The 27,974-nt window shown below is 40.8% G+C and overlaps 1 protein-coding gene across 3 annotated transcripts in view; it reads left to right on the top strand.

Moving 5' to 3' along the window:
* SLC4A4 (solute carrier family 4 member 4) overlaps positions 1-27,974 on the top strand; it is a 392,825-nt gene that overhangs the window by 45,404 nt on the left and 319,447 nt on the right. For 2 of the 3 annotated variants that reach the window (XM_064285722.1, XM_064285720.1), the window contains exon 1: positions 9,341-10,874. In XM_064285722.1, coding sequence (XP_064141792.1) covers positions 10,697-10,874 — 178 coding nt within the window. In that variant the 5' untranslated portion in view covers positions 9,341-10,696. Of the gene's footprint in view, positions 1-9,340; positions 10,875-27,974 lie in introns of those variants that run through there. The other variant, XM_064285721.1, reaches the window with a different exon arrangement.

Here is a 27,974-nt window from a genome sequence, read left to right as displayed (position 1 = left end):
CATCTGCATATCAAAGTTTGTTAATGAGTCTTCCTCCAATCCTGATGCTGCGTTCTTTTTCATATAGTCCAGGTTCTTGGATTATTTGCTCAGCATACAGATTGAATAAGTATGGTGAAAGAATACAATTCTAATGTACACCTTTCCTGACTTTAAACCACTCAGTATCCCCTTGTTCTGTTTGAATGACTGCTGCTGGGTCTATGTATAGGTCCACATGAACACAATTAAGTGTTCTGGAATTCCCAGTCTTCAAAGTGTTATCCATAATTTATTATGATCCACATAGTCGAATGTCTTTGTGCAGTCAATAAAACACAGGTGAACATCTTTCTGGTATTCTTAGCTTTCAGCCATGATCCATCTGACATCAGCAATGATAGCCTTCATTCCACGTCCTCTTCTGAATCAGCCTTGAAGCTCTGGCAGTTCCCTGTTGATGTACTGCTGCAACTGCTTTTGAATGATCTTCAGCAAAATTTTACCTGTTTGTGATGTTAATCATATCGTTTGAAAATTTCCTCATTCTGGTGGATCACCTTTCTTTGGAATGGGTAAAATGTGAATATCTTCAGTCAGTTGGTCAGGAAGCAGTCTTCCAAATTTCTTGACCTAGCTGAATGAGTACCTCAGATGCTGCATCCTTTTATTGAAACAGCTCAATTGTTATTCTGTCAATTCCTGGAGACTTTATTTTTTTTCTGTGCGGGTCAGACTTCTTCCTTCAGTACCATAGGTTCTTGATCGTATGCTACCTCTTGAAATGTTTGATCGTTGACCAATTCTTTTCAGTACAGTGCAGTGACTCTGTATTCTTTCCATCTTTTGATGCTTCAGTGTTTTCCCTGTAGAATCCTTCAGGATCGCAACTTGAGGCTTGAATTTTTTCTTCAGTTCTTTCAGCTTGAGAAGTGCTGAGTGTGTACTTCACTTTTGATTTTCTAGCTCCCGCTCTTTGCACATTTACTATACTTTAATAATACTTTGTCTTCTTGAGCTGCCCTTTGAAATCTTCTGCTCAGCTCTTTTACTTCATCGTATTTTCCTTTGGCTTTAGCTAGGGGACATTCAAGAGCAAGTCTCAGAGTCTCTACTGACATCCATTTTGGTCTTTTCATTCTTACCTGTCTTTTTATTGATCTTTTGCTTTTTTCGTGTAGGATGTCCACAATTCGTCTGGTCTTCAGTCATTAGTGTTCAGTGCATCAAATCTATTCTTGAGATGGTCTCTAAATTCAGGTGGGATATACTCAAGGTTGTTTCTTGGCTCTTGTGGACTTGCTCTAATTTTCTTCAGCTTCAACTTGAACTTTCATATGAGCAATTGATGGTCTGTTCTGCAGTTGGCCCCTGGCCTTGTTCTGACTGATGATATTGAGCTTCTCCATCATCTCTTTTCACAGATGTGGTCAATTTGATTTCTGCATATTCCAACTGATGAGGTCCATGTGTACAGTCACTGTTTATGTTGGTGAAAAAAGGTATTTGCAATGAAGAAGTTGTTGGTCTTGCAAAATTCTATCTTGTGATCTCCAGTATCATTTCTGTTACGAAGGCCACATTTTCCAACTGCCAGTCCTTCTTCGTTTCCAACTTTTGCATTCCAATCACCAGTAATTATCAATGCATCTTGATTGCATGTTTGATCAATTTCAGACTGCAGAATTTGGTAAGAACCTTCAATGTCCTTATCTTTGGCACTCGACTGATGAACTGGTAGTGTGAGGAGGATGAAGATGAGGATGAGGATGGGCATGGCCACTGCTGTCCTCCCACCCTGGCTTTTCGCATGGAACATCCCCAGCCATTTCATTTTGCCTGATCCCACTCTTGAAGAGGGGCGATGAGAAGTCAGAAGAGTTTAGAAGGGAACATCTTTTTCCTATGCCTACCATTTAAAAACTCTGAGAAAACTTTTAAAGGGGAAGTGCCTCATTTCTGTGGTAGGAATGAGGCTGCCCTGTTCTACAGTGGAGCACTGGTCAGAAGGAACATGTGGTGGTAGTGGAAGCACATGGGAAGGCCCATTAAAAAAAATGAGCACGTGAGACTGGATGTAGGCTAAGTCAGAGCAGGGTCCTGAGGGCCTCACCCAAGCCTCAGTCCCTTTTCAGCACTTAACTACTGTCCAGCAGATTCTGCCTTCGTCTCTCACCTCGCCTCGGCCCCCATTCCTGTCCTCGCTCGAGTCTGTCTCCATCCTTTTCTCAGTTTTTTTTCCTTGTCCTTTATTGCTGAACTGGCATCCATGTTTCAGAGCTCAGTTGGCATCAGAGGTTAGAGGAGACCTTGCTCCAGCATGGAGATGGAAGAGAAGAGTCTGATCCTTTGGCCTTAGGTTTTTTTTTTTTAAATCTCTGGTCTCCGCAATTGAAATTCCCATGCATTTGCTCATGGCAACAGAATTATGGCCGTAGGGTCTGTACACTGTTAATACTCTACTATACTTTCCAGGGAGTCCCTGGGTGGTATAAACTTTTCATGCACTTATCTGCTAACTGAAAGTTCGGAGGTTCGAGTCCACCCAAAGGCACGTAGGAAGAAAGGCCTGGTGTTCTACGTCTGAAAAATCAGCCATCTACGGAGCACAGTTGTAGTCTGACACACATGGGGTTGCTATGATTTGGAGTTGACTCAACGGCAGCTGGTTGTACTCGCAGGCCCTGGGGACCTTTGATTTAAATTCAACTAAAATGCATTGAATTCATTTACTCCAGGAGCTTATTTAATGCTCCAACCAATTTGGGAAGTGTTTTAGGCTCATTTTAAAGGACATTGAAGGGAGAGGTCAATTAACTTTCTCAAGGTCACATAGTTACTGAAGGGCGGCTCCAAATTTGTGCTCAATTCTGCCTGATTCTGCATATGTATTGATGAGCTGACCTATGTACATGACACCATGCAGAATAATGTTTCTAGGGGGGAAGTGGAAAAAAATCAGATTTACAAGTGAATGTTTTTGAAATTGAAATTTATTCAGATAATTGTAGATTTACAAGCAGTTGTAAGAAATAATACGGAGGAATTCCTTGAATAAGTTGCCATTTTCCCCAATAGTAACATTTTGTAAAACTTTAGTATAATATTGCAACCAGGATATTGGCATTGATACAACCCACTGAATTTATTTAGATTTCCCCAATTTTACTTCTCATTTCTCTGTGTGTGCGTATTTGTTTGTGTGTATTATCACATGTGTAGGTTCGTGTATCTACCTCCACAGTTAAGCTACTGAACAGTTCCAACATCACAGGAATTCTTTGTGTTGCCCTTTCATAACTATAACCACCTCTCCCCTGCATCTCACTCATCCTAGTCTCTAATCCCTGGCAACCACTAATGTGCCCTTCATTTAATTTTTTTTTGTCATTTCAAAAATATTACATAAGTGGAATCATACAGTATATAATCTTTGGGATTGGCTATTTTCACTCAGCATAATTTCCTGGAAATTCATTTACTTTGTTGTATGTATCAATAGTTTGTTCCTTTTGTTGCTGAGTGGTATTCTGTGGTATGTATATACCCTAGTTTAACCATTCACCTGTTGAAGCACATCTGGTCTAATTCCAGTTTGTGGCTATTACAAATAAAGCTGGTTTGAACATTCATGCAGAGGCTTTTGTGTGAACGTAACTTTTCATTTCTCTGGGATAAATGCCCAAGAGGGCAAATGAACTTTTAATACAGTTCATAAATCCAGAATTATGTTTGGCGTGACCCTGCTCTGGGTTGCATTTTCACCTTTTAACCAGTCTACAGCCTGATTTCGTGTGGGGCTGTCACACATTTCTCCCTGGCCCTGGGCCTATGTAAATTTCCAGGCTGATTAGGGTTCTCCTAAACTCCGCAAGGGGGATTTGCTGTGCTTTGTTGCAGGCTGATCTCCTGGAGTTGCCTCTGTCATTAGTCATGCTTGTCAGGCTTGCTGCACCCGTGTCTTTTTCCGTCAGCATGTATGTCCAGAGCTCCAGCAGTCTCTGCAGTTAACCTAACAACCGCGTTCTGCTCCCTGACTTCCCGTGGGAGTGAAAAGTCCTCATGGGGTCCCTCGGAAGTTTTGCAGGGAAAGCTTGCAGCTTTTCCTCCGCCCTCGCCCTCCGGTTCCCTGTAGTGAGCACATGTTGCCGAAAGATGGCAGTGCACTTTGCAGCCGCTGAGACTGCTCTCCCCGGTCGCCTGTGGCTGGGAGAATTAACGCTGTTCTTTATGTGTGTGTTGAGAATGTGAACAGCAGATTTTATAGCAAACAACAAAAGAACCTGCAAAATTCTGGGAGGTTTTAAAAAGTTTGGAACAAAAAGTCATATTTGCAAATGATTTATAATGACAGTGGTTCCCCCAGCCCTTAGAAATGATTGGAATAGGGAATAGAACTCTGAATGTGTATACGAGTGTATAGTTTTAGATGTTAGGACTGATTATTGCATTTTGCATAGCTCCTGAAAAAGATCTGTGAAAATGCTGATTTTTGCCTACCATCTGATCGAAGACCAGCCAGGTAGCCAGGACAGCCTGGTTTTGAACTCTGAGTCTTGAGATTAACACCTCTTTGTCCTCAGATAAAAGCCCTTATGCACACTGTAAATATGATTTTCATGGCAGCAGCGGCTAATGATAATAAAACTCTTCACTTCCTAGTATTTGCCTACTCCCCTGCGCGCGTGCGTCACTTCGGTGTGTGTGCGGGCATGTGTGTAAAGAACTGTTTAAACATTTGCTATGCACAGGAAAGCCATTGTGAAGTGAGAGATTATGGGGTTTGCTGGATGTCATAATCAGATCAAGCTAGTGAAGATAAAGTGGAAGGAGTTTATATACGAGGTTGACTAACAAACTTTAAGCTGTATGCCTGGAAAGAATCAGTGGTGTCAAACTCTGGGATGGGCGTGCTTCCTAGGGCGTCATCCCCCTGATGCCTTTTTGGAAGTAGTCAGAAAGCCCTCGCTATTAATTTGAGGTATGTGTGGCTTACTTAAGCAGAGATGCAGTGGGTGAAGGAGAGTGGACTGACTCTTCGATGATGACTGCAAGTCCCAGAGCGGATCCTCTCCACACCGGCTAATGGCTCGGCTAGCGTGCCAAGGTTGGAAGCCTGTTTTCCGCTTCCCCTGGGGCAGAGCAGTGCAGTTGCTGTGACCCTAAAGCGTGCAGTATAGCTGCAGTCCCAGGGTATGAAGAAAAGTGGTGGTTCCACCTTAAGCAGCAGCCTTTTTGCTGGTGCATCCTTTGGCAAAAGGCTTGGGCTAGGAGGAGAATTGTGCTGTATAATGTTGTAACTCTGAAACCAGATGCTGTTACTATAGAGACCAGTGAAATGCTACCGTGGGAGGTATAAAAGGGGAGGGATGGGAGAAGGAGGGTGGGAGGGCAACTGAGGCGAATCTAAAGGCTAGTACACCCAAAGACCTTCAACCTTTAGCAGCACTGTTACAGGGACAGGCTTGCATTCTGAAACTTGTGTGCTGGCGGCCTGCCACTTGCTGACTGGCTGAGTGGCAGCTGCTCGCGCTATGTGGACTAGCTGGTGAGCACGTTGGCAGTTGGCAAGGGCTGTGGGGGTAGGAGCTCAGAGGGGTGGAATGTAGATGGGTGTTCAAGGCCCAATGGCTGACAGTTTTGCACAAATGTTTCTCGTGCCAGGCTTAAGTCACCCTTGCAAGCCTGCTCAGTGATTAGGACCGGCTGGTGAAGGCCAGCCCGTTTGGCAGCAGAAAGGACATGTGTTACAGTTAAATCATTTTATTGTCCTGGAATAACAGAGAATGAGAAAAACTCCACTTTGGGTGTGGATCTCTATAGAAGGGGTAAAACTTCTACCATCAGAAGCCCCGATGATGGAAATCAGTATTGGTCCTGTGTGTGTTTTATACAACTGCCATGACCCTTAGCCCCGTAATACTGATGAGAAGCTTCCAAATCTCTTCTGAACTTTGCCTCATGCTGGTGATGTGAGCAACCCAGGGAGCTGTTTAGGAGCATGTTGCTTCCCTTCTTTGTTCCCAGCAAACGCAGTCCTTGTGAAAGGGACATTGCAAGAATGGGCTTTGGGGATTGATGAGGGACTAGACGAGTTAATTTCTTCCTGTCGATTGAGGGGAAAACTGTTTTGGTCCGAGGGTCATTTTAAAAGATATTTTCTGCCTTACTAATAATAGCAAGCAACTGCTGGGAGGATTTTAAGGGGGAGGGGAGACACAAACCCAAATAATTGACAGTTGTGGTGTGAAAACGGAGGAAATCATAAAATCCCTATACTTCGCGCACCAAACTGGACTTGCTCTTGAGGATGAGTGGAGGATTGCTTGAGGGAAGGCCACTGTGGCTGTGCAGGTTTCATACTTTCAGTCGGCAGCACTCATTCCTTTTCTTTCCCTACAGGGAAGAACCTGCTTTCAGATGCTCTGCATTGTCCCTCAGAAAGAACCAAGTTTCTAATTACTTGCTATGTATAGTCTTGGAGGGAATGTGAAATACGTATCAAAGAGCCAAGGAAGGCACCAATCATTATTTTCACTCCCTAACTCAGATGGAACATGCTGACGGTGCTGGATCATTTCTCCAGTCTATGGAGAGGGCTTCGCGCCATTAACCCTCCTCTCCAGTTGTGATTGGTTTTCTTCCTTTACTTCCCCTTTAACTGTTGCGTGAAATTTTGGGAAGAGCTTAGGCATGAAAGCTAAATATTTTATTTAGAAAATACGTAAGAAGACCCCAAAAGACTTTAGGACCAACTTGCTGAGTCGTGGGGTGCAGAAATGATGTTGCACAGGAAATTGTGTTGAATTCTGTAGGCTGATAGGACTGGAAAGAGTTAGTTCTGAGAAGAAATGTGAGCTCAGCTACTCCTTGCCTGCCAAAAGGGAGATAGTACTATTAATGTACCTGTAGCAGTGCAGACCTTCAGAATTTTGTTGTACTTCTGAGGTCTTTGAGGAAGATTTCCCATTAAGCTGATCCTTACCTGTGTCTAGGCATGCTGTATTACTGATAGGTTCTTGCACATTGGATCAACTCTCACGGGTTCCTAAGAGGGGCCTTTGAGACAGGCATATTGTAATTACACTAGAATGTAACCTCCATGGTGTCAGGGACCTGGTCTGTCTGGCTCATCGTTGTATCTCCAGTGCCTAGAAGTGAGCCTGGCACATATAGGTACTCAGTAAATATTTATTTGAATGATTGAATGGAAGAGGGTGGGAAGAAGAAAGGAGAACTATTGAGTGCCCTCTGTCTAGTACTGGCTGTGATGTTTCGGGTGCTTTTGCCAAGGTCACCGATGACCTCCATGTTGCCAAAATCCATTTTTACTTCTCTGTCTTCATCTTTCTCAGCATCAAAGCCGCAGTGCTCTTCTCTTCTCTTGACTTCCTCCACATCTCTCTCACCTGGTTCGTCTTACGTCATTGACTGCTCTTTTTCCTCTGCTCTGCTTGTGAATGTTGGCATGCCCCAGTGCTTGGTCTTAGGTCCTCCATTCCTCTGTCTCTGCCCTCTCTTCGTGGATGATCCCATCTAGTAAGAGCTTCAGATACCAGTTTTATCCTGAGATTCCCAGATGTTCATCTCCAGCCCTGACCTCCTGAGTTCCAAACTCACATTTAGTCAGGTACCTGACATTTTCTTTTTCACATGTAAGTATCTCATCCTTAAAGGGGCAAAAACAGAACTCTTGATTTCCTCCCAACACGTGTCTCTGGGCTCCTGTGATTGGTTCCTATTTTCTCTTGTCCCCTGATTATCCATTTTCACATAGCAGCCAGAGTGATCTTTTAAAAAGGTAGAACAGTTCACGTCACTCCCAACATAAAACCCTTCGAAAACCCATTGCCATCGAGTCGATTCTGACAGAATAGAACTGCCCCATAGGGTTTCTGAGGCTGTAATCTTTACAGAAGCAGACTGCCACACCTTTCTTCCGTGAAATGGCTGGTGAGCTCGAACCACCAACCTTTTGGCTGGCAGCCAGCTCTTAACTACTGTGCCACCGGGGCTTCTTTAAAACCCTTCAGTGGCTCTCGTAACACTTAGGATAAAATTCTGACTCCTTACCCTGGCCTGAGCAGCCCCAACTTGCTCCAGCATTGTTTCCTACCATTGACCCTCTGTCTCTTCGTCCAGTCACACTGACCTTGTTTCTGTTCCTTGAATGTGCTAAACTTGCTCTGCCCTTAGGGTCTTTGCTCTTGCTGTTCCCTTTGCTTGGAATGCCCTGCCCCCAGATCTTCACATGGTTGATTCCTTCTTATCATTCTTGCCTTTGCCCAGATGTCACCTCCTCAGAAGCCTCATCTGAGCCATCCTGTGTCAGGTAGCCCCTGCCCATTTTATTTTCTATGAAGTGCTTAATACTATTTGAGGTTACCTTGTTCATCTATTTGTTATTGGTTTATTAGGAACCTTGCCTGTCTTATTCATGTATGTATTCTCCTCCCTTTGAAAAGTGCCAGGAACATAGAGACACTAAGTAAACATTTGCTGAATCAGTGAATATGCTGTATCATTTAATCCTCATGGGAAATAGGGTGACATTAGAGCCTCAGAGAGGCTGGTAAATGACTTGACCTCTCAAGTCTTCAAGGCTTCTCTTTTCCACTGTAATCTTAAAGGCTGGCCTGTATATTGTTTGCATTTAGATTTATATTTTTCATTTGTGAATAGAGAAGGAAGCAGGAATATATCAGGATGAGTTACGGCATACAAGTCTCCTATCTCTTAAAGAAGAAATTCTGCAAGTATCCAAAGGTAGTGAGTTTCTTAATGGCATTGTCCACCAGTAGCTGGGTAGGGTGAAAAAGAAGAAAGGAAGGAAACTTACAAGTATTAAACATGTCCGTGCTAGGCACTGTGCTGAGTACTTTCATGTGTGTTATCTAATTTGAATCTCAAAACAGTCCTTTGGGATTGATATTATTGCTCCTAATTTTATAGAAAATGAGTCCCTGCATGGCACAAACGGTTAAGCCCTCGACTACTAGCTGAAAGGTTGGTGGTTCAAACCCACCCAAAGTTGCCTCGAAAGACAGGTCTAGTGATCCTGAAAGGTCACAGCCTTGATAACCTTCTGGAGCACAGTTCTACCCTGCAACACATGGGGTTGCCTGAATTCTAATTGCTTGATGGCAACTAACAACGAAACAAAAATAGAAAGATCCCTGAGTAGTGCAAACGGTTGTGTTCAACTACGAACCTAAAGATTGTTGGTTCAAACACACCTAGCAACACCACAGGAGAAAGTCCTGATGATCTGCTTCTATAAAGAGTATACAGCCAAGAAAACACTGTGGAGCATTTCTACTTTGTAACACATGGGGTCACCATGAGTTGGAATTGACTTGATGGAAGCAGGTTTTAATTTTATAGATGGGAAAACAGGTTCAGAAAGTTCAACACTGAGTAAGTACTTGGTTCCAGGTTACACAAGTACTAAGTGGCAGAACTAGATATTTTTTTTAACCAAGGTGTATCTGATACCAAATTTGTGACTTTTTTGCTAAGCTGGTTGCTTTGTGAGGTGGATATGCTCCTAAAATAGAAAGGAGGAAAATATGAATTCAGCGCACATCCACATAGATTATAACAACTATCTGAAGCCCAGGAATAAGTTATGCAGACAATATGGAAAACAGACCTACGATACTCAACGCCTGCAGAACATATAATTGGAGGAGCAGAATGCAAAGTGAACATTTGGTTCCCTGGCAGGGCTCGTGGACACTATGACATAGAGCAGCTGTCCCCAGAGAAGGTTCTTTGTTTCTAGACCAGTGCTACATAAGCAGCATTTGAGCAATTCAGGATTTTCCTTCTGCTTCCTCTATAAATAGAGTTCATGGGATTCTGTATGTCAAAATTAATGCCTTGAAAAGGAGCCACAGAGTATGGAAATAAGCATTCACTCATACTATAAACTGGAAACATGCTTGGCATCAGGACGCCGTGTAAACGCTGTCACTACTTGGATGGATTCTTAGGTCTTATTTAGCCTATGAAATTGCAGAGTAGATCCTATTATGTAAGGAAACAGGAGGACGGCATACTGTGGTTACAAAATGAAGAACTTTGTGTCCTTCAGGGAAGAGTTAACAGGGCAGATACACATAGACAGAGACATGTGATAAGAATGTGGAAAATGAATGAATGGGTGGCATGTATATGTGGCTCCTGCTGAAGCTGGGTTGCTGGATAATCCTCAGATGTCAGATTTCCGTAAGGCCAACATGTGACTCAAAGCTTGCCACTCAACACAGAATACTGGGCTGTGCTGGTATTAAGAGGCTGGCTGGAAGCTAGGCTCCCACTGTGCACTAGACTAACTCCCTGTCGCTCTCTTCGTGTGGGTGGGTGTGCATGTGTGAGTGTGAGGGTATACGTTTTTATGCAGTGGGTGTTTAAAGAGCTAAGCACTGAAGCTGGATTTCCACAAACGATCATCACGAGCACTCCAGACACACCAAACTTCCTCTCTTGGTATTTTTTTGCTTTCATCTTTTTTTTTTTTGCAAACCCTGAAGGGGAGCTCCCCCAACATTCAGCCTGCAGGACTGGGAATATTTTCTCCACATGTCCAATGTGGGTGCCCTCTCAAGGTTAGAACTGAAGCTATGTGGGACCGGCATATTTTCAAGCACCAGATGAGAGGAGCTGTGTGAAGAAGTTGCAGACACCAAAGGAAGAGTGACTGTGCCTTGTTAACATGAACAACAGCTTGCAGGTTAACCTGCCCAGAAGCTGGGCTACTTCAAGTGGCTCCCTCCAGGAGAAGTCTGAGCATTCTTTTTTTCTTTTCTATTACTATAGGATGGAGGATGAAGCTGTCCTGGACAGAGGGGCTTCCTTCCTTAAGCATGTGTGTGATGAAGAAGAAGTAGAAGGTGAGCCTATGGGTCTGGGAAAGTGCATAGTCATATATGTATGTTTCTGTGGATGCTGACATTCATGTGTTTCATAGAGCTTATATTTTAAAGTTAAAATCTGAAGCCTTTCTATGGTGTTTCATTTATTTCCAATTTTGCTTCAACACAGAAAGCAATTTTAAGACCTTTCCTGGGCCATGAGAATCTGAATCAGTGTGGTCCTGCATGGCAAAAAAGGGGCCTTGCTTTGAAGCAGGTGATGCCTCTCTGTCAAAAATGAATACTTTGCCAGATGATATGAACCACCTTCCAATAACTAACTCAAGAAAGCTGCTCGCTTTATCTAAATGTATTTGGCAGCACCTTCTCATATTCTTTCTTGTAGCTTGTAGGCTAGAGAAATGGATGTTACAGGAGACTGATACCATTGTTGCAGGAAAAATGGGTCTAAGCTGAGAATGTCAAGAGTGGTAATCACGGATGAGTCTCAGGAAAAGATGGACAAGCACTTTTTACTGAAAAATTCTCTAGGACCTCTTTTATTAATGTTCTCTAGTGCCCATTAAAAACCAGGTAAGTGTTACATTGTAGCTGGGGCTGCGGTACTCTCTGTGTACCTTCCCTTCCCTTAGCTTTCTCCTTTTTATTGTTGTAAGAATACCGATAACCCAACATTTGCCAGTTCAACATCTTTTGAGTGTACGATTCAGCGAGACCAATTACATTAATCATGCTATGCAACTTTCATCAATATCCATTGCCAGATTTCTCATCACCACAGAAACTCACAGCTTGATTTATCAATAGTATAGGAATAATACTATCTACCTGATAGTGAGAATGCAGGGCTTACTTAATAATATTAAAGTATTTATGTGAAGACATCACAAGGTTATTCATATTTATAGTGAGATTTTTAAGGCAGTATTCATAAAGTTAAATAAAACTTGCAGGTAAGCCGGGTGATAAATTCCACCCTTTGATATCATCTGGAAGGCAGTTCCTATGTGTTTTGAGGCCACTTGGTAAGCTTCTGCCTACTGAAAACTTGGACCAGTGAGGTCGGGTTGGGAAAAAGAGGGTGGTCATTGTGCATTCTGGAGTGATTCTTCAACTGAACTCAACACCAGGTCCTGAGCAAGCGATGCCCTTGTGTCACTGGGTATGAGTAGTATGGCTATTACATTGTTTCTAATGTTTCTTTAGCAGGTTTCTTTTGACCATGTAGAGTCAGAAGTTTGGCCCCCCTCCCCCCACTGCTCTGTCCTCTCCCCGCCCCCCATCTCTCAACTTCCCACATTTATGCTTTTGAGTCTGACTAATAAGAATCTGATGCCTAAATTTCATAGGAAAAAGGAAACGACAGTATTTTCTTTCATATTGTTTTCTGGGTGCCTTGCACTTTTATAACATGACTGTGGGAAAATGTGAAGTTGGTGAAAGCAAAATAGTGAAACTTTGGTCCTAAGATTCTTGTAACCTGTGATGTTAAATCTCTATTGCGGTGACTCTTGTACTGTCCCCGTGTCAAAAGCGGATAAGGGTATTAACAGCTGTAGCATATGGTTGTGAGAAACAATGTAGGTTTGAGCAAATATCCTATCATTTTCTTAGGGCAATTAAGGTGGAAAACTTGGTGAGAAAGCTTGGGAACTTCTGGGAATGAGATGTAATGTGTGTGTTTATGTGTGTGTGCTTTTCTTGAGAATAACGTTCTAGCGCAGTTCACAGAGATGTAAATCACTTCTTGAGTTTATAAGGTCTGTAGGGATTGACAGCACCCTACTGCAATAGGATATTGTACACAAGTTTCTTAAGGCTTTGACTAAGAAATGTATTTCCTGAAGCATTTCCCTTGATTTTTAAGCAAAAAATTAAGACAATGTAAGTGAATAGAACACAAATCTGTAGTCAGGTCTCTGTAAGGAGAAACAAAAAGAAAACCAAAGGTGGTAGAAATGCCTGCAAAATTTAAGAAGTGTGTTTGGCTTTGTGATGATTAAATTTGCCATGTGGATTTTGTGTGTTTTTCCCACTCTAATAAGACTTCTATCCTGATTATTTTTCAGTTTATTTGAGCCTGAGCTGGTTACATTTCTTTCCAGGCATGTTTTGTTAGTTATTTTTTGCTAAATCCTGAGACCCTACAGGGTGGTTGCTTATGGTGTCATCATTTGGTGGAGAACTTCTAACAGTGGAGGCTTTTCTACATTGGAAGTCTTGAAACTACCATTAGGAACCATTCATAGACCCTCCCAAGTGATTCTTCAGTTTTCTCACCTGGCTCCATCCAGTGGGGCTGGGAACACCTACGTTTTAGAGCGGCTCTAGGTGAAAGTGTCAGGCGGCTGCAATAGGCATGGGCTTGATGGATGATCATCACTGCAGTGTTTGAGAATGAAGAAACAGATGACTGGCTTGTCTAGACCTTTAAAAAAATTCACATTTTTAGTGGGAATACTTTCCTCAAGCACATGAGTCCATCTCCTACCTTTAATTGCACAGACCAGGGCGTATTTGAAGGAAAGCAAACTTATCTCTGTTCTGAAGTGGCTGTTTTGCTACAGTTGTGGCAGAAGTAAATACTCCAGTTTAAGAATCAGAAATTCAAAGGGGACGTAGTTACTTCTCTTGCTTCTAGGATAAACATGGTTTGAAGTATATTGGAGCACTAAGACTTGGAGATAGTAAACTTAAAAGAAAACTTAGTTTTTTAAAAAAAATTACACAAATAAGATGTGCTCCTAATAAGCAACTACTGGCATAGTGGTTAAGAGTTATGGTTGCTAACCAAAAGGTCAGCAGTTCGAGTCCACCAGGCACTGCTTGAAACCCTAGGGGGCAGTTCTCCTCTGTCCTGTAGGGTCATTATGAGTCGGAATCCACTCATCAGCAACTTTTTTTTTTTTTAGGTGGATAAACCCAGTAACTCTAGTTGCTTTGAAATGTTCATGCTTTTAAAATTCTTTTTAGGCCCCCTAATTTGGGATGGTTGAATTCAGCTCAGCCTGAAGATAAGAAGAGCTAGATGCACTCTCATAGTTCCTTCTAGTGCTGTAGTTCTGAGAAAGGAGAAGGAGACTGACACTTCAAACCACACCTTTAGTTCACCTTGTTCAACTCTTCTCTCTGGGGGCGGCATGGCACTTAATCCGTGATCTAGAAACCCAATAGAAAATTGTCAACTGCAACTCGCTAAGAATCGAGTGAGTCAGAAGAGGAGTCACCTTCTGTTTAAATAATGGATTTATCTATGTGGTATATATTTAAAGACTTAAACCTTGCTTTCACATAATTTCCCTCATGTACATTTTGTGTTAGTGGTTTAAAGAGATTCTTTTTTAAAAAAGGAAACTGACTGCCAACTTTAATCTTCAAAATAAATAGAAGCTTTGATATATGTTCTCTGATTGCTTATCTTATACCACATGAGGCTTTGTAAAACTAGACATTATGGCATGGAGTAGTTACTGTGAATAAACGCATTTAAAAATTTCAGCATTTCAGATCGCCATATTTGTTTCTGGACCAAAAAGCTCCAGCCCGTGTACATCCACAGAATTGTTCTGCAGTGACAAATTGATGTTACCAAAATGATCCAGAACTTTTGACCATGAGGAACATCTACTTGGTTTTCACATTAAACACACTTAAGAGGAAATTGCCAAATTTTGTTGGGTGAATTGAGGTATGAATTGAGATAGGAAGAGTCTCAGGTAGCTTTTTCCAATACAGAAGGAGATCCTATGGATATTTTATCCTTTAAAAAGTCTGTCAGCCAGGATTTTGGGTCTGTATGCTATAAACAGATTACTTAATATTCTCATATTTTGCAATAGGGGAAAAGAGCAAACTCCACCTTATCCTTTGAGATAAGGCCTTGGCTCTGCAAGGCTAGGTAACTCCCCAGCAGGCCTTGGCAACTGTGACTTCATAAGGAGGGGCCTTTACTTAACATGAAGTCCAACTGACGACTCAGGAAGCATAAAGTACAACCAGACAATATTGGCTGAAACATGTCTCCATTTCTGAAGCTCTCTTAAAGCTGTTATGGTGTATCGTGGTGATTTTCCTCTTCCATTCAAAACGGAGCCCAATAGGAAGTATGCTCCCGTATGTCCAAATGCAAGAATAATTCTACACGTGGACATTAAGAGGGACAGTATTGTTGAAAATGCATGGAATTTACAGGAGAGTTGTCTTTAGCCAAGTAAAAGTGAAGAAGTAGGACAGTGTTTGGGACAGAGTAGCTATTCACTAAATATTTGTTAATAGAGGGAATCAATCGATACTTACATAACATGAGCTAAAAATGAGGCATATGGTATATAGCGTTACTTTATATAATCCTGTTAAATCTTTGTTTGAAGTTTTAGTTGGAAATTTGATTCTTTTACTACTCTTAGTCAAATAAGATGATATAGTCTTTATCCTATCCTTGGTATTACTACTATTTGATTTTGCAAAGATCATCGACATAAACGTAATATTCATATGTTTGTACAAAAAAGAAACTCCTAAAACAGCGCTTTCCTATCCACTTTCCTTCCTTTCTCCATCTTTTAAAGAGAAACTAAAATGATGAAATGGTGACTTGTCTTTTTGGAGGTCAGAATCTCAACATTTTATAGACATGAAATCATAATGACTTAAACCTATTTTCACTAGAGGATATTATGATGATCTATTCATGTATTTTGGAGGAGGTAGTATTCTTAAACAAACAAACAAAAAAAAATGGGGCCTGGTAGACATTTGTTAACAATTATACAATGGTCAAAAACGTAATTGTCGAGAAGGAGTGAATGAAAAGCTATCAGAAGGGAAGGGAGGGGCTGAGTCGGGGCTATTCTGAGCCCTGGATATAAGTGTCCGGTTGCACTTTGCTGACCTCTTCTCTGCTGTTCACTCCTATTGCTCAGAAACAGTATGTACAGAGGAAACACTTGGGCAAATACTGCTGAAGGAAAAGACTTCTTAAAAGAAACAATGTACCCACACATTGGAAAGCTTTAAAGAAATGCCATGAGGTCTTTAAAGGTTGATACCTGAACAGCAATTTAGGTTTCTCAAATCAGGTTGAGCCCATACAGGTTTTTTCCAACTTCCTGCATCTTTTTTTTTTTTATTTTCATGGCCTCAGCTGAAAGCTTGCCAGAGGTCCTGAAGCACGCAGGGCTTAGCTTTGTAGCTGCCTGACACCTTCGTGCTGTGTCAGTGAAATGAAACATTATTTATATACAGATTTCTTTAGCTTTGAGGAAATTTGATGATAATTCCCTGGGTTTTTGAAGCTAGAATCTGACATCCCTTCCCCAAATTTTCTGTTTGAAGAGAATTCCTTGGAAGTATAGTATGGGCACGAGGGCCACTCGGAGCCACTTCTAGTCCTAGGTGTCTCTGTTTTTTTAAAAACTGAACTTGGTACTTGGGTTCTGTTTTGCAAGGATCCAGAAATTCTTACATAATATCTTTGAAGCAATTTTGGCTGTAGATCGAGTCTCTCTTTATCTGGTTACATTTTTGAGACATATTGTTTGATATTTTTGAGACTCGCTATCATTTGTTTTATTCATGTGTTGTTAAGGCATCGTGGCTGAGCATCAATTTGAGAGTAAAAGTTCAAAACCTGCTCTATTACCGAATCATTACGTAAGTGAAGGAAGCAACATATATTTTGGATTTTGGGTTTTTCAGCCTGTAAAGGGAGAATAATTGAACATGCATTCATCAAGGACTATTTGGATAATTAGCAAAAACATCATTGCCGCTGCACCTGGCATTAAGAATAGGAGTGCTTTGTACTATATCAGTTCTTTTTCGTTCTAATTGATACGGCCTCGCCAATAATTTTCCATGATTATTATCATCTCCCAAATTTCTAATGGAGGTCTGGTGGTGCAGTGGCTAAGAGCTCAGGCTGCTAACCAAAAGGTCGTCAGTTCAGATCCACCAGCTGCTCCTTGGAAACCCTGTGGGGCAGTTGTACTCTGTTCTGTAGGGTTGTTATGAGTCGGAATCGACTCAACAGCAACGGGTATCCCAAATTCTAACTGGCCTAAACGTTTTTTGTTTGCTTAATTCATTTCCATCAACATCTACCCTCTCTCTTCGTAACCATGCTTCCTAATAGTGAAGCTAGAATGGTCTAGTGAAATTTACTCTAAGGCCTGCTCTCTATTACTCTTTGAACTTACTCTGATTTCCTGCAAGTTCTGGATGTGAGACCTACTTTTCATAGTTAAGACGGTTCTGATACACATTGCCCCTAATTTGTTAAATTGTTTTTTTTTTTCCAAGAAGAGGCATAGTAACTATAGCTATGTATAGGGTAAAATAAAAATGCTTGTCCATTGTGTAATAACACCTGTAAAATTGCTTCTTATGGAAAACAGACGAAGTTTGTAGTGTTTTTCCACCAGTGAGGAGAATTCAATAGTCTCTTCTATGTGTATAAACATAGGCATCCCCTACTCCTCTTGCATTATAAACTAGAGTTATTCTGTGTTATGGAGCCCCTGGGTGATGCAAATGGTTGACTTGCTCAGCTCCTAATTGACAGGTTGGAGGTTCCAGTCCATCCACAGGTACCTTGGAAGAAAGGCCTGGTGATCTACTTCAGAAAAATCATCCATTAAAAGTCCTATGAAGAACAGTTCTACTCTGACACACATGGTGCTGCCATAAGTCAGAACTGACTTGATAGCAACCGTTCGCTTGTTTTTAATTGGCAACATGCAGTTTAGGTGTGAATTAAGTGAGATTATCCAATAGTATAAAAATAATACTGTACGTTCTTCCCTCAACTAATAATTTTCTCAATCTTATCACCACAAGGTTGAGAATCACAGTGGAATTGAGAATTAGGATCTTTGAGGGTGAGGAGAGTAAGAATTGAAGACTTCTTTTTGCTGTGATAAGCTTGCTGGTGAGGTTTTATTTTACTTTTTGACTGATAGCATGTAAGGGATTGAGGTGAGGGCCTGTTACGATGGGGTCACAAGAGGTTCCAAACGTTGTGCCCCTGAATCTGTTGATTGCCAGGTGAGATGAGAGGTGAAGGAAAGGAAGGTGGTGAGTGACATCCTTTGAATCAGCAGTATTGGTGACTCAAATATTTCCTTTCTCTGAATAGCTGAAAGTCTTTTAAATCTAGTTAATTGTTTTTACCATTCCATAGAGTTAGAATTAAAAGTCAGCTGTCCTAAGTGCTGTGTCCAGTGTGTTCACCTTTCTTTATACTCAATTGACTTTCAACGAGAACAAACTCTACTTAAACCTCTTGAGAGATTATTTTACTATTTTCAGGGTGGAATGTTCAATAACTTCTACCAGGCCAAAACCTCTGGAAATCAAAATCAGTTTTAAATTTTAGTCATATCGGCAAATATATCAGGATCAGTTTTAGAGGGCCAGAACTGCATATTTATAGATTGGTTAAATCACCAACCAGCCCCCCGGTTGATTATTACATTTTCAATAAGTAATTCTATCCCTACTGAAAAATAAAGAAAATATCTTGGATGTAGAATGAAAGCTCATAATTGAATCTGATGGATACAGGCATTTGGCAAATTAAATCAGTATCTGATTGTTCAGACTGCTACTCATTTTTATTCAGTCGGTGCTGTGGTTGAGAGACCATTGTGGTGAACTAGGAATCTCAGGACCTGCTTCTATTCCTGGCTCTGCTACTGCATTTCTGGATGACACAAGACAGGTCATTATCCTCTGGTGGTTATGTTCATCCAGGCGAAATGCAGTGAATGATATTTATCCCCTTATCCCCATACTAAAGATGCTCTAAGGATTCTTGAGTAATACCTGAGAAGTATTTTGATATTTTCAACAAACCCTTGACAAATTACTTGATTTCTGAATCTCAGCTGCTTATACAAAGAAACAGAATTTTCTCCTCCCCAGCTCCCAGTTTTGCTAGGAGTATAAGTGAAGTAATTTGAAATTCTCAGGATGAACCCTATAAATTCAAGATATTATCTCTCTTGGATATATTCCCTGCATGTAATTTGTCATTCTGCTTGACACGTTCTAGCCAGTGGCTGCTCTGACTGCAGAACACTATGAGACTAAAGCTAATACTGATACCTGGTAATCAACAAATTAGTAGATTAGTACCTATGTTAAGAACCAAACTGAACCTGTTATTGTTAAATGGATTTTGATTCATGGTGACCTCACATGTTTCAGATTAGAACTGCGCTCCATAAGGTTTTCAATTTGGTGCAGTGGTTAAAGCTTGGCTGCCAACCAAAGGTCAGCAGTTTGAATCCACCAGCTGCTCCTTGGAAACCCTGTGGGGCAGTTCTACACTGTCCTGTAGGATCACTATGAGTCAGAATCCACCTGATGGCAACGGGTTAGGTTTTGGTTTTGTTTTAATCTTAAAGAAGTAGATTGCCAGGCCTTTCTTTTGTGTCACCTCTGTTTTTTTCTGGATGGGTTCAAACTGCTAACCTTTTGATTAGTAGCAAAGTGCTTAAACATTTGCACCACCCAGAGGCATAGTACGTGTGTTAACTCTTTATTATTAACTTTAATGTATTTGATGGACACTGCTTTTCTTTTTCTTTAAGCTTATAAAATGGTAAGAGCTACTGCACGTATAAGCTTTAACGTTGCTTTTCCAGAGTCACGTGTATCTTTGAATTTTAGCATATTACAATTAAGGGTACAATTAGTGTTCAGTCAAATAAAGCAACCATTATTTCAGTACACAAGGTTAGTGATATGATCAGTGAGAGAGTGTAACATATATGCAGGTGAGTTTACATGGATAACAGGGAATATAGGTCCCATGAGATGACATTAAGTTGAAAGCTGAAGGATGAACAGAAATTAGCTAGATGAAGAATGAAGGGAAGCATCTCAGACAGGAATGTGCAAAGGCCTGAAGGCAAGGAAAAGGTTAGCCTATTTGAGAAATGAAAATAAGGCCAATGTGGCTTGAACATGTGAACTGGAAGAGAATGGTCTGAAGTATACAGGGCCCAAATAATTCATGGCTCTTTATGCCACGCTAAAGATTAAAGGGCAGAGGACCATTGGTGGTAGAATTGTTACCTTCCATGCAGGAGACCTGGATTTAATTCCTGGCCAATGCACCTCATGTGTTGCTAACACCTGTCCGTTGCTGGAGGCTTTTGGGTTTCTGTAGTGCTGAACAGATTTTATCAGGGCTTCTAGACTAAGACAGACTAGAAAGAAGGGCCTGGTGATCTACTTCTGAGGATCAGCCAGTGAAAACCATATGGATCACAGCAGTTGGATCTACCCCCAATCATGGGGATAGTGCAGGACCAGGCAGTGTTTCATTTCATTGTGTATGGGTTGTCGTCATGAGTCAGGGGCTGACTCAATGGCAGCTAACAACAAAGATTAAGGATTTTGTCAAGTGTGCACTGGGGAGCTACTGAAGAGGTATTTTAAACGGGGAAGTGACAAGACAAGATTTGCATTTTTTAAAAGGGCCTTTTGGTGGCTGGATGGAGAGAGCCTCACGGGAGGGTAAAGATAAGTGGAAAGACTATTGATGAGGTTCAGCTGAGATGATTTTGGGTTGGACTAGAGTGAGGACAAAAGAGATGGAGATAAATGGGTTGAATGTCACTTGCTGATGGAAAGATGGGTGGATGGGGACGATTGCTTCTGGATTTCTGCTGTGAGCAATCGAGAAAATTCATGTGCCATTTTATAAGACACTAAACACTGGAGGAATGGCAGATAGACGTGCAGTCTTTTGGAAATATTGGTTTTGAACCATCCATACTTTGCTGCGGGAGCTTTGATAGCACAGTGCTTAAAGCGCTAACCCAAAGGTCCATGGTTTGAACCCATCAGCTGCTCTGCAGGAGAAATATGTGACAGTCTGCTTCCATGATTACTGCCTTGGAAACCCTATGGCGCAGTTCTACCCTGTCTTATAGGGTCACTACAAGTTGTAATTGACTCAATGGCAATGGGTTTTGGTACTTTATTGGTACTTTTTGGTACTTTATAGTCTAGAGCTAAGTAGAAGGGACAGGGATGGAGATATGAATTTTGGAGTCCTAGGCATATAGCATGAGGTCCCTGGGTGATGCAAATGTTTTGTGTTTGACTGCTAACCAAAGGGTTGGCAGTTTGAACCCACCCAGCAGCACTGTGAAAAAAAGTCTTGGTGATCTGCATCCATAAAGCTTGCAGCCGAGAAAACCCTACAGTACAGTTCTACTTTTTAACACATGGGGTCTCCATGAGTTGGAATTGATTTGATGGCAACAGAGTTTTTTTTTTTTCCTTGGTGAGGCATATAAACCAGAAAACCAAACCCATTGCCGTTGAGTCAATTCTAATTTATAGTGACCCTATAGGACAGAGTAGAACTGCCCTGTAGGGTTTCCAAGGAGCGGCTGTTGGATTCAAACCGCTGATGTTTTGCTTAGCAGCTGAGCTCTTAACCACTGTACCACACCAGGGCTCTGTTAGGCATATAGCTAGCACTTGAGACCATAGGAATGGATGACATTACCCAGGGCAAGAGAATATAATCAGAAGAGGACTGTACTGAGATTTGCAAGAGCCAGCATTTCAAGACTGACAAGGAGCAATCATAGAAGTAAGAGGAAAATCAGGAAGAGGGTGGAACCTCTGAGGCCAAGAGAAGAGCGCTTTCAAAAAGGAGCAAGCGATCAACAGTCTTGGACGCTGCCTGGAAAAAAAAAAAAATTTTTTTTTTTTTTTGAAGTTAACGTAAAATGTGGATTGAACAGTAGCCACTGGATTTGGCAGGAAGAGGATGATTGGTGGTTTTTATTAGCAGTGTGGGTAGCCTGCTTAGGTGGGAGTTAAATGCAATAGGTTGAAGAGTGCCCAAAGAGAAAACCCTCATCATGAGAAGTTGCAATGATGGCAGAAAACTTTTAGCCTTCCTCATTATGTGCTCCATTACACATAACCAATTAAAATATTTAGAATTGTTTCAGAATTTTTAGAGCTAGAAAGGATCTTAGAGAAGTAACTCAATGTTCTTACCTTACAGATGAATAGATGAGTCATGGAGAGGTTAAAGTAATTTACTTAAGGTAACACTGGTAGTAATTGGAATAACTAGGACAAAGACCAGGTTTCCTGACTTTCCCAGGGCAGTGCTCATTCCAACAAAGTGTACTTGAGATCTCTTCCGTCTGCGGATGGAAAGGAATTTAGAAAGAGAGATGAATAAAGACTAGAAGAAGCATCTGCAATAGGAACTGGGAAGAACTGACAGAAGAACAATAAAGGGATTGGAAGAACTTAGGAAAAATTGAGAAAGAGGACACAAGCCTGGCTGGTCTCATTGTTTGATTGGTGATCAGTGGGAGGACCGACATCACAGCCAGGTCATCTTCATATTGTAGGACAGCTTATGGAACTAAGAGTTGTGGATTTAAAGTTATCATTCTGTGGCTATAAGAGAGAAAAAATTTCAGAGAATACCTGACGCCCACACCCTTCTTCCCCCTAGGAAAGTGTTGTTGTTAGGTGCCATTGAGTCATTTCCAACTCATAGTGACCCTATGTACAACAGAATGAAACCCTGCCTGGTCTTGCGCCATCCTCAGAATTGTTGCTATGTTGCAGCCCATTGTTGCAGCCAATGTGTCAGTCCATTTTGTTGAGAGTCGTCGTCTTTTTCGCTGACCCTCTACCTTACCAAGCATTATGTCCTTTCCAGGGACTGGTCCCTCCTGACCATGTCCAAATGTGTGAGACAAGTCTTGCCATCCTCACTTCCAAGGAGCACTCTGGCTGTATTTCTTCCAAGACAGACTTGTTCATTCTTCTGGTAGTACATGGTCTATTCAATATTCTTCACCGACACCATAATTCAAAGGCATTGATTCTTTTTTGGTCTTCTTCATTCATTGTCCAGCTTTCACATGCATATGAGGTGACTGAAAATACCATGGCTTGGGTCAGGCACACCTGGGTCCTCAAAGTGACATCTTTGTTTTTCAACATTTTAAAGGGATCTTTTGCAGCAAGATAATATCTTGAAAGAAGTAATTCCGCCCCCTACCCCCTGCCCTTGGCCATGTTTTTTTAGAAGGTGGGAGTTATGGTGGGGGCTGGTACATGGTAGTGGGAAAGTGGGACAGGAAGCCTTACATATCTGGGGATATCAGCATTCCTAGTCTCTGTGCATCATTAACTGGCTCTTTGGCTTTAGTTTGTTTGCTAGTAAATGCACAGATTGAACCAGATGTTGTTTAAGGTCATTTCAACTCTACAGGAATGATTACCTGCTGCTGTGTCAGTGAATGCAGTTCTTTTCTGTGGGTGAATATAGATCACCACAAACCAAAACTTGTTGCTATCGAGTTGATTCCAACCTGTAACAACCCTATAGAACAGAGTACAACTGCGCAATAGGGTTTCCAAGGCTATAATCTTTACAGAAGCAGACTGCCACATCTTTCTCCTGTGGAGCAGCTGGTGGGTTCAAACCATGGACCTTTCAATTAGTCACCGAGTACTTAACCACTGCACCACCAGAGCTCTTCTGGAAAACCACAGCAATGAAAATTCTGGGATTGGCTTAACTAGGTTAAATTAATCTTTCATAATATTTTCCTTAGTTCTGGGTCATTGTTATAATCCCGTAGAATTATTCCTATCTCATTACCTACATACAGGTAAGTGAGGGAAGGGAACTATGTCTACTAACATTAAACATTTGACGCCGGATTAGCCATGAGTGCATTGACTCTGTTGTGGATTATCTGTCTGTAGCAGCCAAAGACTATTCTTCCTTCTTGCTCAGCCAGGGCTTAGGCCACTGCAAAAAGAGAAGCCGTAATAGAGTTAGAGCTGGACAATGTGGCTTGAATGAGAGTATGAGTGTGTGCATTTATGTGTCTCTCTAAGCGGTTATCTGGCTGCATTGCAAGTCCACTCATCAATGACCATTGGGTTAGCCATTGTTTTGTATCTTTCAACCCTACTTCCCATTCATTTGTGCAAATGGTGACCACAAGAGAAATAATGGAAACTGTCAGTCCCCTGTGTGGCTCACAGGTACGTTTTTGTCTGACTGCGTGTGTACTGCACATTAAAATTCTCCAGCTGCCTTTGAGGTTCTGGGAATCAGGATGAGCAGAGGGCTCATCTGTTTGGTGGCTTCTGTTCGCTCATAGCCCTGTTCTGCCTGACACTGTTTCGGCTCCACTGTACTCCTTTCAGTCAAGTAAAAGGACTAACAGGCCTAGTTTCTCTGTTTTGGCACTAACTGCATGAAAGCTCTGGGGGAAACTTTGCCCAGAGCAGGGTGGAGATTTCCCAGCACTTACTTTTGGGCAGGGTGAGGGAAGATTGAGGCTATGCATGGTGTTGACTCCTTTGAGCAGTTAAACTCTGTAATGACTAAAACAGCCAACCGAGGGATGAGTTGTATGAAGTCTGATGATGGCTGTTTTGTTCTGCTCAGGTTGAATGCTCTGGAGTGGTTTTGCTAGAGAGCAGAGGGTGTTCATGAGTTCTCATCAGAATTCAAGGTGGGTGGGAATGAGGAGAAATAGCGCTGTTTTTTCCCTTTTGGAAAAGGAGGAAAAGGACCAACATTTATAGCGTGCCTAAGTGTACCAGACACAGTGGGAGACACTTTATCAACATTATTTCACTTGGATTGCCCATAAAAATGATATCTATATCTCTATATCCATGAGCATATAGATATAAACTATAATTAGAACTATAATCATAAACTATAATTAGAAAACACCAATTGCTTGAAGAGAACATAATGTTTAGTAACATAGAGAGCCAATATAAACGAGGGAAACCCTTGGTGAGATGAATTGATACAGTAGCTGCAACAATGAACTCAGATACACCAACAGTCATGGGGATGGCGAAGGACTGGGCAATGTTTCGTTCTGCTATACATAGGTTGCTGTGAGTTAGAGCCAACCTGATGGCAACTGGCTACAACATAGTTAGGACTATTTCACTGAAGATGAACACTTAGAAGGCAGATGCAGAAGTTTGCTGAGTTAAAGGACAGGAGTCTAGCTAAGCAACCATAAACTTGCCTCATGTATGAGACCTTTTTCCTGTAGCTGTTTGTTCGTGCCTAGAGATTGTTATCATCTTCATCATCAAATATTAAATATTAAAGTTGCTGTAATCAGTAAACACCAGGTAGCAAGCTGAGATTTCTTATCAGTCTTGCTTGGGGAACCTCAGGTTGCCTTAAGAATTCCTGGGAGGCTTTCAGTACACAAAATTCCCTTGCAGTTCAGTGGGAAGAAAAGTATTTCCCTGTTTTTCATTTCATTTATGTGCTTGCATGCCTGATCCTAAAGTGTAATTGGTAGCATTGATATTAAAATAGATTACTCATCAACATTTGTAATTATCTACAAATAATTATGTAATATATAATTATCTATAAATAAACATATGCATTTTTTCTATGTAAAAAGTGGCCCCTATCCAAAATATGAAAATAGAAATCATTCCTTATCTTGAGTAGTAGTATGTGTTGAAAGTCTAGGTCTTCATGCATTTCATAAAGGGCTGAATTACCCTCTGTTAACTGCAAAATTATACCATGCTTTATCAGGGAGTTTTCTTTTCATGAGCTGGTTTTTATGCACAGGTAAATTAGCGATGTTACTTTGATGATATCTTATTAGAGCTGCTTATGGACACCTAGGAGTTTGTGAGTAACAAACTATCAAGTTATTTGTATTTAATTTATTAAAATGTTTAGGATTATACAGAGATCAATTTTTTATATGTGGTTGTATGCCAGGCATACAATCTCCATGGTATCTGTACTTGATACTATTTTTTTCATATGCATATACTTCTCATCGAGTTTTTTTTTTTTGATCCAAAAAGTAATATCTTTGTAGTATTTATGATCAGTCACTCACCCAGGGTCTCTGCCTCCTTTTCTACATTTTTCTTTTCATAATTAAAAAAAAAAAATTTATCTGAATTTTTGCTTTTGCCACATCCCCCTTGGCAGTAGCTAGCACACATTTTAGGCATCTTGGCATAGGACCAGCTTACCTTAGATAAGCAGTTTTTAACTTATATTTTGGGAATATTGCTGATTAATTCTGAAAGAGTGGTTTAAAGTACCAAGTGTACTGGAATCTTTGCTTTGAACTGGAGAGAATAGAAATTCAGTTGATGACAGAAAGAGCAACAATTTGGATGAAAGTCATATTTGGAACATCCTTCAGTATTTAATTACAGATGTATATAGGAGGCTTGGGGCAGAGGGTAGGGGTGGATGGAGGTATCTTTAGGGAAAGGTAGAGTTTTGGGCAAAGATTTTACCCACCCTTTGGTGATCCTTTAGATTAAGTACAGTACTGATATGTCAGAGTTAAAAGAACATACTGATACACTGTCTCATTCCAGAAAGGTTTAGGGTAAAGTGAAAATAACAATTGAAAAGTTAGAAGAATGAGTTTAGTGTTTAAAATGCTTGTCATGAAACTCTAAATATCCACTATCAGTTGGCTTGAAATTTGTCTCTTCCCTTTCTTAGCAATCCATAGGAGGAGGGAAATACAATCAGATATAAGATTTATGATATGGAAACAGTACACATTACAAGAAACCTCAGAGCAGTGATGAAGTACTCAACTATTCTTGATATTGAGATCAGAGAGAAATTTCTTTACTGGGTGTTATGAGGAGGATACTGGGTTAACTAGTGACAACATCCTTAACTTGACTTCCCCAAAGCTTGATTTCTTTGCCTGTACAATGAGGATAATGGCAGTATTTAATTTGTGGCATTGTAGGGCCTGCATGAGACATTGTATATAAAACACTTAGCCAGTACCTGGCACATTTGTAAGCATTCAATAAATGATTGCTTTTCTTTTCTTTTTTTTTTTTTATCATCTGTATGCACAGTAGACACAACAGCATTTTTCCCAGGAAGGAGCTAATAGACCTCTCTTGCAGTTGTCTATAGAATTTTTCATTTGACTGCTCTAAAACCCTTTTCTGGCCTGTCAATATTGATGAGTTTAATTCTTTAAAGTCCTAAATTATCCTTGGTAGCAAAGATATAACTATCTTTAACTGTAATGGCCTAAGAGTTACTGTCCAAGTGTAGGTAGGAGTTCTTTACTGGTCTGAAAACATTATAGCAACTATTAAAGGTATGTAGCAAGTTTAGAAATATCTTAGGAATTGGGAGAATTGGACACGATAGCTTCACAGTGTCTAATGGCTTGTTTGAAACTAGGGTGGAGCAGGTGAGGAAGGGAAGAAACCAGGATCATGTAGTGATAATTTCTGACATTCAGAGATAACCAGGAAAGCAATGTTTTCTTCCCAGTAGTACTGGCTGTGGTGTGGATTGTGAGATATCCCCAAGACATTTGGAGTTTGTTGGGAACTTGCACCATCTGTCAGAGGAAGGCATGCAGGGTATTTATTTGAACACATGATACTCAGGCCACTGCCAAATAAAGGACTGAGTACCCTTCTACTGGACACCTAAATACTCCCCATCAAATGTACAGTCCCCTAGTTTTACCTTATAAAACAGTGAGTAGCAAGAATGTAACCCTTATTTTAATAATATTTAAAACAATCTTCCTTTCCTTAGAAATATAGCTATTTTAAATTTTTGCTTTTTGTTTTCACATTATCTTTGGAAGCAGTTTTTACTAAAGCAGAAATTTTGTTTTGAGCCTAAAATTTCCTTATAAGTTATAACTGTACCTGATTTCTTTGAGCTTCTCACTGTTCGTAGATTCCTGCTGGCTTGGAAAGCTTGTCTTTCAAGCTTCTCCTTCCACTTTACATATAAACTCATACTACACCCTCAACCTTTGTGGCTTCTCTAAGAGCTTGCTGTCATTTCATGAGTTATACTTTTAGAAATAGCCATCAATCGTCTTGACATATTTCTGAGACAGGCAGAGGAATTTGAATAAAAATAAATATTGAGATCTACCTAGGATATTCTTATCAACACAGAATATTTCCATTAGTAATATATTGTTACTTCTGACCATAAGGACAGGTATTCTGTGGGACAGCAAGAATGCTTCTAATCTAGCTTGTTTTACTTACTTTTGATTTTCCTTTTTTGCTACTTAG

Source organism: Loxodonta africana, chromosome 5, assembly GCF_030014295.1.
Source record: "Loxodonta africana isolate mLoxAfr1 chromosome 5, mLoxAfr1.hap2, whole genome shotgun sequence".
NCBI classification, from domain to species: Eukaryota; Metazoa; Chordata; class Mammalia; order Proboscidea; family Elephantidae; genus Loxodonta; species Loxodonta africana.
Note: the sequence above shows the minus strand (reverse complement) of the source record. Positions and strands in the feature narration are given on the sequence as shown.